The 10,000-nt window shown below is 49.8% G+C and overlaps 1 protein-coding gene across 3 annotated transcripts in view; it reads right to left on the bottom strand.

Moving 5' to 3' along the window:
• Positions 1-10,000, bottom strand: part of ZMIZ2 (zinc finger MIZ-type containing 2) — a 98,178-nt gene that overhangs the window by 28,144 nt on the left and 60,034 nt on the right. For all 3 annotated transcript variants that reach the window (XM_075346270.1, XM_075346271.1, XM_075346269.1), the window contains 2 exons: positions 9,520-9,783; positions 9,094-9,267 (listed from right to left, as the gene is read on the bottom strand). In XM_075346270.1, coding sequence (XP_075202385.1) covers positions 9,094-9,267; positions 9,520-9,783 — 438 coding nt within the window. The remainder of the gene's footprint in view (positions 1-9,093; positions 9,268-9,519; positions 9,784-10,000) is intronic.

Here is a 10,000-nt window from a genome sequence, read left to right as displayed (position 1 = left end):
CCATTCCAGGTCTCGAGGCCCGTGTGCACGGCGAGCCCTGTAGCCCATTCCAGGTCACGAGGTTCGCATGTAGTGCAAGTCCTGTAGCCCATTCCAGGTCACGAGGTTCGCATGTAGTACAAGTCCTGTAGCCCATTCCAGGTCTCGAGGCTCGCATGCACTGCGAGTCCTGTAGCCAAATCAGTTGGTGCTAAATCGAAACTACTGCAGTTCTCAAAGTGCCTTGGGACGTCCGAGGTTGACAGTAGGAAGTGTGAGAACAGCTGGCCATTAGGACCATGAATTGGCTGGAGCCCTCAAGTGGCAAAAGGATGTCACACGGGCCTCAGGAGACAAAGCACCAACATCACTGGAATAGCATTGGTGCGAGAGAAGTAACGGTTATTCTTATTTTACACTGGGAAGAAGGGAATTTTGTTTACTTACCGTAAATTCCTTTTCTTCTAGCTCTAATTGGGAGACCCAGACAATTGGGTGTATAGGCTATGCCTCCGGAGGCCGCACAAAGTACTACACTTAAAAGTGTTAGGCCCCTCCCCTTCTGCCAATACACCCCCCGTGCTCCCACGGGCTGCTCAGTTTTGGTGCAAAAGCAAGAAGGAGGAAAAAATAATTATAAACTGGTTTAAAGTAACTTCAATCCGAAGGAAACTCGGAGAACTGAAACCATTCAACATGAACAACATGTGTACACAAAAAAACAGGGGCGGGTGCTGGGTCTCCCAATTAGAGCTAGAAGAAAAGGAATTTACGGTAAGTAAACAAAATTCCCTTCTTCTTTTTCGCTCTATTGGGAGACCCAGACAATTGGGACGTCCAAAAGCAGTCCCTGGGTGGGTAAAATAATACCTCGTAAGAGAGCTGTAAAACGGCCCTTTCCTACAGGTGGGCAACCGCCGCCTGAAGGACTCGTCCACCTAGGCTGGCATCCGCCGCAGCATAGGTATGCACCTGATAGTGCTTCGTGAAAGTGTGCAGGCTCGACCAGGTAGCCGCCTGACACACCTGTTGAGCCGCAGCCTGGTGCCTCAAAGCCCAGGACGCTCCCACGGCTCTGGTAGAATGGGCCTTCAGCCCTGAGGGAACCGGAAGCCCAGCCGAACGGTAAGCTTCGATAATTGGCTCCTTGATCCACCGAGCCAGGGTTGATTTGGAAGCCTGTGACCCTTTACGCTGGCCAGCGACAAGGACAAAGAGTGCATCCGAGCGGCGCAGGGGCGCCGTATGAGAAATGTAGAGTCTCAGTGCTCTCACCAGATCTAACAAGTGCAAATCCTTTTCACATTGGTGAACTGGATGAGGATAAAAAGAAGGTAAGGAAATATCCTGATTGAGATGAAAGGGGGATACCACCTTAGGGAGAAATTCCGGAACCGGACGTAGAACCACCTTGTCCTGGTGAAAAACCAGAAAAGGGGCTTTGCACGACAACGCTGCTAGCTCAGACACTCTCCGAAGAGAAGTGACTGCTACTAGAAAAACCACTTTCTGCGAAAGTCGTGAGAGGGAGATATCTCTCATTGGCTCGAATGGTGGTTTCTGAAGAACCATCAGCACCCTGTTTAGATCCCAGGGTTCTAACGGCCGCTTGTAAGGTGGAACGATGTGACAAACTCCCTGCAGGAACGTGCGTACCTGTGGAAGTCTAGCTAGGCGCTTCTGGAAAAACACAGAGAGCGCTGAAACTTGTCCCTTAAGGGAACCGAGCGACAAACCCTTTTCCAGTCCAGATTGAAGGAAGGACAGAAAAGTAGGTAATGCAAATGGCCAGGGAGAAAAACCCTGAGCAGAGCACCACGACAGGAAAATTTTCCACGTCCTGTGATAAATCTTGGCGGACGTTGGTTTCCTAGCCTGTCTCATAGTGGCAATGACTTCTTGAGATGACCCTGAAGACGCTAGGATCCAGGACTCAATGGCCACACAGTCAGGTTGAGGGCCGCAGAATTCAGATGGAAAAACGGCCCTTGAGACAGCAAGTCTGGTCGGTCTGGTAGTGCCCACAATTGGCCGACCGTGAGATGCCACAGATCCGGGTACCACGACCTCCTCGGCCAGTCTGGAGCGACGAGGATGGCGCGGCGGCAGTCGGCCCTGATCTTGCGTAACACTCTGGGCAACAGTGCCAGCGGAGGAAACACATAAGGGAGCTGAAACTGCGACCAATCCTGAACTAAGGCGTCTGCCGCCAGAGCTCTGGGATCTTGAGACCGTGCCATGAACGTTGGTACCTTGTTGTTGTGCCGGGACGCCATGAGGTCGACGTCCGGCACCCCCCAGCGACAACAGATCTCCTGAAACACGTCCGGGTGAAGGGACCATTCCCCTGCGTCCATGCCCTGGCGACTGAGATAATCTGCTTCCCAGTTTTCCACGCCTGGGATGTGAACTGCGGATATGGTGGAGGCCGTGGCTTCCACCCACATCAAAATCCGCCGGACTTCCTGGAAGGCTTGTCGACTGCGTGTGCCGCCTTGGTGGTTGATGTATGCCACCGCTGTAGAATTGTCCGACTGAATTCGGATCTGCTTGCCTTCCAGCCACTGCTGGAACGCTTTCAGGGCAAGATACACTGCCCGAATTTCCCGAACATTGATCTGAAGCGAGGACTCTTGCCGGGTCCACGTACCCCGAGTCCTGTGGTGGAGAAAAAACCGCTCCCAACCCTGACAGACTTGCGTCCGTCGTGACTACTTCCCAGGATGGGGGTAGGAAGGATTTCCCCTTCGACAATGAAGTGGGAAGAAGCCACCACCGAAGGGAAGCTTTGGTCGCCTGAGAGAGGGAGACGGTCCTGTCGAGGGACGTCGGCTTCCTGTCCCATTTGCGTAGGATGTCCCATTGAAGAGGACGCAGGTGAAACTGCGCGAAAGGGACTGCTTCCATTGCTGCCACCATCTTCCCCAGGAAGTGCATGAGGCGCCTCAAGGGGTGTGACTGGCCTTGAAGGAGAGATTGTACCCCTGTCTGTAGTGACCGCTGCTTGATCAGCGGAAGCTTCACTATCGCTGAGAGGGTATGAAACTCCATGCCAAGGTATGTGAGCGATTGGGCCGGTGTCAGATTTGACTTTGGAAAATTGATGATCCACCCGAAACTCTGGAGAGTCTCCAGGGTAGCGTCGAGGCTGTGTTGGCATGCCTCTAGAGAGGGTGCCTTGATCAACAGATCGTCCAAGTACGGGATCACCGAGTGACCCTGAGAATGGAGGACCGCTACTACAGTAGCCATAACCTTGGTGAAAACCCGTGGGGCTGTTGCCAGGCCGAATGGCAGTGCCACGAACTGCAGGTGTTCGTTTCCTATGGCGAAGCGCAAGAAGCGCTGGTGCTCTGGGGCAATCGGAACGTGGAGATAAGCATCTTTGATATCGATCGATGCAAGGAAATCTCCTTGGGACATTGAGGCGATGACGGAGCGAAGGGATTCCATCCGGAACCGCCTGGTCTTTACGTGTTTGTTGAGAAGTTTCAGGTCTAGGACAGGACGGAAAGACCCGTCCTTCTTTGGGACCACAAACAAATTGGAGTAAAAACCGTGGCCCTGTTGATGAAGAGGAACAGGGACCACCACTCCTTCTGCCTTCAGAGTGCCCAGCGCCTGCAGAAGAGCCTCGGCTCTCTCGGGAGGCGGAGAAGACCTGAAGAATCGAGTCGGGGGACGAGAGATGAACTCTATCTTGTAACCGTGAGACAGAATGTCTCTCACCCAGCGGTCTTTTATTTGTGGCAGCCAGGCGTCGCAAAAGCGGGAGAGCCTGCCACCGACCGAGGATGCTACTAGGAGGTCGAAAGTCATGAGGAAGCCGCCTTGTTAGCGGTGCCTCCAATGTTCTTTTTAGGACGTGACTTAGACCGCCATGCATCAGAGTTCCTTTGTTCTTTCTGAGACCTTTTGGACGAGGAGAATTGGGACCTGCCCGCGCCCCGAAAGGACCGAAACCTCGACTGCCCTCTCCTCTGTTGGGGAATGTTCTGTTTGGGCTGGGGTAAGGATGTATCCTTTCCCTTGGATTGTTTGATGATTTCATCCAGACGCTCGCCAAACAGCCTGTCGCCAGAAATTGGCAAACTGGTTAAGCGCTTTTTGGAAGCAGAATCTGCCTTCCATTCCCGTAGCCACAAGGCCCTGCGGATTACCACCGAATTGGCGGTCGCCACCGCCGTACGGCTCACAGAGTCCAGGACAGCATTAATAGCGTAAGACGCAATTGCCGAGGTCTGGGTGGTAATGGATGCCACTTGTGGCGCGGCCGTGCATGTGGCTGCTTCAATTTGCGCTTGACCTGCTGAGATAGCTTGCAGCGCCCATACGGCTGCGAATGCTGGGGCAAAAGAAGCTCCGATAGCTTCATAGATGGATTTCAACCAGAGCTCCATCTGCCTGTCAGTGGCATCTTTGAGCGAGGCCCCATCTTCCACTGCAAGTATGGATCTAGCCGCCAGTCTGGAGATTGGAGGATCCACTTTGGGACATTGAGTCCAACCTTTAACCACGTCCGGGGGGAAAGGATAACGTGTATCCTTAAAGCGCTTAGAAAAAGCTTATCTGGACAAGCATGGTGATTCTGGATTGCCTCTCTGAAATCAGAGTGGTCTAGAAACATACTCTGTGTCCGCTTGGGAAACCTGAAACGAAATTTCTCCTGCTGAGAAGCTGACTCCTCCGCCGGAGGGGCTGAGGGAGAAATATCCAGCAACTGATGGATGGACGCAATAAGATCGTTTACTATGGCGTCCCCGTCTGGAGTATTAAGATTGAGAGCGCTCTCAGGATCAGAATCCTGATCAGCTGTCTCCGCATCATCAACCAAAGATTCCCCCCGCTGAGACCCTAAACAATATGATGTCGAGGGAAATTCTAAGCGAGCCCGCTTAGTCAATCTGGGGCTGGGGTCTAAGTCAGAACCCTCAGACTGGGATGTAGGAGATACCCGGGAGGGACATTGTTGGTCCAACTGAGGGGGGCCCCGGGGAACAACGATTCAACAGGGTCCGTTGCTGAGATACCGGCCTGACTGCAAGGCTTCTAGTATCTTAGGCCATAGTCTCAGAGAGTTTAGCAAACTCAGTCCCCGTCACCTGGACAGTGCCAACAGGTGGGCCTCCCCCTGGGCCCCTCTTAGCATAGGCTCCGGCTGAAGAAGTGGCACAGGGGTCGAACACTGCACACAATGAGGGTCAGTGGAACCTGCCGGTAGTGGGGTCTTACAAGCGGCGCAGGCAGCATAATAAGCCTGTGTTTTGGCACCCCTGCCTTTTGTGGGCGCCATGCTATAGTTTTCCTTGAGTATATAGGCCAGAATGCACTGTGCTCATACAGTGTAAAGTATATATGATACACAAATAATGTACCAATACCCTACAGCACCATGGGGCTAGCACCAACAGGTGCTGCTTACCAGCCGCCTAAAGCGGTTGTGAGGCCACCTGAAGACCGTGTCTGGGTCTCCAGGCTTGTCCCTCTTCTGCAGCGTCGGTGGAGCTGACAGGAATGGCTGCGGCGTCCTGACGAGATGAGGGAGCTGTGGGCGTGGCCGAGAAAGAGCGCGAACTGGTGCTCACACCGTGCACAGTGAGGGGGTGGAGTATGTAAATCATACTCCAGCCCTCAGAGCTGCTCGCTCCGTGCAGCGTCCCGCCTTCCCCTGCCTGTCAGGGCTGAGGGCGGGAGGAAAAGTAAACTAGGCCGCAAGAAGCCGGGGACTCTAGTAATAAACGCGGCCGCCGTGAAAGTCCCCGGCGAACTACAAGTTCCAGCCGCGCCGCAGTGTCCATGGGCAGCGGCGGTTAGTGCGGTAGCCCTTACATATAAACACACTCAGCGACGCTTGAGTGTGTAATGGCACATATAGACCCGGTCAGCGCCGCGGTCCCCGGTGCACTAGCACCACCCAGCAAAGCTGAGGTGATGCCGTGCGCGGTCCCCCACAGGATACAGAGTACCTCCAAGATGCAGGGCCATGTCCCTGAACGATACTCGGCTCCTATCCATCAGGCTCCACAGGAGTTGTGGATGGAGCACGGTCTCAGTGCCTGGAGACCGGTAAGATCCCACTTCACCCAGAGCCCAGAGGGGGATGGGGAAGGAAAGCAGCATGTAGGCTCCAGCCTCCGTACCCGCAATGGATACCTCAACCTTAACAACACCGCCGACAAGAGTGGGGTGAGAAGGGAGCATGCTGGGGGCCCTATATTGGCCCACTTTTCTTCCATCCGACATAGTCAGCAGCTGCTGCTGACTAATCTGTGGAGCTGTGCTGTGCGTGTCTGACCTCCTTCGCACAAAGCAAAAAACTGAGCAGCCCGTGGGAGCACGGGGGGTGTATTGGCAGAAGGGGAGGGGCCTAACACTTTTAAGTGTAGTACTTTGTGCGGCCTCCGGAGGCATAGCCTATACACCCAATTGTCTGGGTCTCCCAATAGAGCGAAAAAGAAATATAGTATTAATGGTGGAGTTGTCGAAGTAGAGCACAACTCATTTAACCCTACAACTAGAGATGAGCGGACCCGTGGAAGTTCGGTTCGACAGGTTCAGCCAGACATTAGATAAAGTTCAGTTTGGGACCTGGACTTGACCTAAACCTCGATGCAAGTCACCAATTAGACATTTTGGGTCTCTGTCCACATGCAGCCAGCCATAGACCCATCACTTCCAGGAGAGGGAGGGTGGTAGGAGGTTTTTTTGGTACACACTACGTCTGATAACGCGGTTACCTCCAGTGTGAGCCGATGAAACACTGCAAGTGGCTCATACTGGGCTGAGCACAGAGCAATGCTCGCGCCGGTGGTCAGCATACGAAAAGCACCGAAACGCCAATTTTTTAACCTTTGTGTTTGGTACGAACACAGAATCTCAGGATCGCTCATCTCCATCTACAAAACACCTTATCAGAGATCAATTAATTAAGAATTTGAAACTAAAATTTGATTCCCTTATCAATATGTATAAAGTGTAGAGCAAGTGCATTAAAGTAATTAACAATCTTAGTCTTCTCCAGTATCAAGTGATGATCCGATTCTTTTCTGGACCAAAATTCTGGTTCACAGGCTCACACACTGACTTGTGTGGACTGAAGTTACTCTTTCAGTCTGCAGTCAGACGAGAGATTCTCTCATCTCATATGAAAGAATTGGGTCAATTATGCAATTATACTCTGATCAGAGATTGATCCTAGTTTAGTTTGATCAGATTCTTTTACATGAGAGAATTTAAGCACAGGTGAGAAGATGGAGAACAAAATTTCTCCATCTCCTCCATTATGTGGAGTTTGCAGAAATTAGACTGTACTCTGATGTCATCAGAATGCAGTCTGATATTTTGCATGCACCCATAGACTTGATTGGGTGCGCACTGTCTGATTTGCGCTGCTATTCGCAGCATGATTTGCTTTTTTTTTCTCATGCAAAAATCAGAAGAAAAAAAAAGGGCTGATCAGCACTGCCCCATAGTAACATAACATAAATGGTAACATATAACATACGACGGAGTGCAATCTGACAAAATATCGGACAATCGGATAGCACTCATGAAAATTATATGCTCATGTCAGCAAGCACTCCACGCAAGCCTATGGAGGGTCCGTGCACAAGTCTCAAGAGTTACATTAGGAAAGAAAGTACCAAACCACATAGTAGTAGTGGTGTGACCACAAATTGAGTTCACGTGGTCCCGAAAAGGATTGTAACATAACAATATCCCTCTGGTGTCCAGGTAAGTATTTAAAGACATACACACGCTATAAACATTCCTAATCATTGACAGTCCTCAAGCCCAAAATTTTTACAAAACAAATCACTGCCACAAATTCTTAGCCTATCTGGGCGGCACGGTGGCTCAGTGGTTAGCACTGCAGTCTTGCAGCGTTTGGGTCCTGGGTTCAAATCCCACCAAGGACACCATCTGCAAGGAGTTTGTATGTTCTCCCCGTGTTTGCTCGAGTTTCCTTCGGTTTCCTCCCACACTCCAAAGACCTAAAGAGTGGGACTCTAGATTATGAGCCCCAATGGGGACAGTGATGACAATGTATGTAAAGTGCTGTGGAATTAATAGCGCTATATAAGTGAATAAATATATTATCTAATTGACATGAAACACATACTGGCTAACAAGTTCTACAATTGCACAGGCTTTTATGGATTTCGAACTGTATTTTTTTTCCCCCAGACACATCATGGAGACAAAATCACGAGTTTGTCCTTGCGGGTGAATCTTTCCAAAAATATGAACCTAATGCTGATGCATCCATCCACAATAATTGGGCTTTAGTACATACACGCCAAGAGGTTATCTGAACAATTTTAGTTGAACGATATTCAGAAATGCAGAGAATTCCAAGGAAAAATAAAAAAAAAAAAAAACCAAACAGTGCCTAGTGACAATTCAGAGCAATAAAAAACTACCGACTTGTCAAATTAAATATACAAAAGAAGGAAAATAAAAAAAAAAGGCTAAAATAATTGTAAAATAATCATAATATGTGAAAACCTGATCATATCTCATCTGATCGTATACTGGCTCAAACCCAAAACACTGGACTAAAAGCCTTTTACTAGAAATACAGCCCCTGTAAAACAGTCATAAATTTAGAAAGCTGAATTTTCTAGTGGCAATATAAAATCATAAACTGGGGGAGAAAACGAATGGACCAAGGCCTCGGTTCCACTTGCATTTTGCAGGGATGAGTACAATCCGATAAAACCTCAGATTGCTCTCACTAGTGCAAAACTATGGGGCAGTGTCCGTCTGCGAATGATTTTGCATGCCATATTGGCATGAGAAATTAATTGCAGCATGCTCAGGCACCCCTATACAAGTCTATGAGAGCGTGTGAAACATTGGACTGCACTTGGATGACATCCGAGCGCAGTGCCATGTACGCAGAGACAGGCTGCGGAGGGGATGGTGAGAAAGTGCTCCCTCCCTCTTCTCCGCAGCTGTGATCCGATCGCAAGGAGCCAGGGGTCATTAGCATATCACTGCCGATGTTCTCGCATCGGAAGCTGTGTGCAAGTGGAACCAAGGCCTAACAATAAAAAAGTAAACCGCTGTGGTTATGGAAAAATGCTTGAAAAAAAATAGAACATAACCCACCTTATAAAAATGGCCTCCAGGACCTGCCTGGGTTATGTACTGCGACATATTCTGCTGTACACGATGCCCAGGGTAGGAAGGGGATGGGGCAGATTGCTGAGGTGCAGATGGTGCATACTGACCCCCGTGGGGCGGATACTGCCCACCTTGAATATACTGTTGAGGTGCATAGCCCTGGGAAACAATAAAATATTAATCTTAACAAAAAAAAGAAAACAAAATAAAAGTCGCACAAATAGCAGATTCATCTACAAGAGTCAAAACCCAAAAGGAAAAGGTTTGATCCAATTTAAGAGGAAACCGTTGTTAATCAGCTGGCGTTATTTCCGGACATCTTGCAGTAAAATTCAGTGGTTAGTGTATGAAGGATTTACACAATAAGTGAATATTGCGTCCATGACACATTCGAGCTGAGGACAGGCTCACCTCATTGGAGTAGGTCCTTTTGACTCCCTGACGTGGCATCTGCTGGCCTTGGAGCTGTCCAGGGTAGCCATGAGGTGGTATCCTTTGACCAGTATACACTGGGTTCATGCTTGGGGCTCTGGCTGAACTCATGCCCATCTGAGCCATTCCTCCAGGTCCCATCACTGACCCCATACCTGCGGAGGTCATTCCGCCCTGAATCGAGGGTCCCCGGGGTCCAGAGTGAGGCATGAACTGGCCACCAAAATTATGAGTAGGCCCCACCTGTATACAATAAAAAAAAATTAAATTAAAAAAAATAGAAAAAAAAATTAAAATCATAGAACACATTTCAAGATTAAACCATCTCTATAGATTGAAAGGTCCCTTTGGTACGGCACGGAGATTTCTCTAACTGGATGTTTAACAAAACCTCTCTAAGTGTAACAGACTGAACGATCCCAGATAGACAAATCTGCACGAAGCGCCAAAGCCTTTATAG

The sequence above is a fragment of the Anomaloglossus baeobatrachus genome, chromosome 4 (assembly GCF_048569485.1).
Source record: "Anomaloglossus baeobatrachus isolate aAnoBae1 chromosome 4, aAnoBae1.hap1, whole genome shotgun sequence".
NCBI lineage: Eukaryota > Metazoa > Chordata > Amphibia > Anura > Aromobatidae > Anomaloglossus > Anomaloglossus baeobatrachus.
This window is presented reverse-complemented; position numbering and strand designations above follow the sequence as displayed.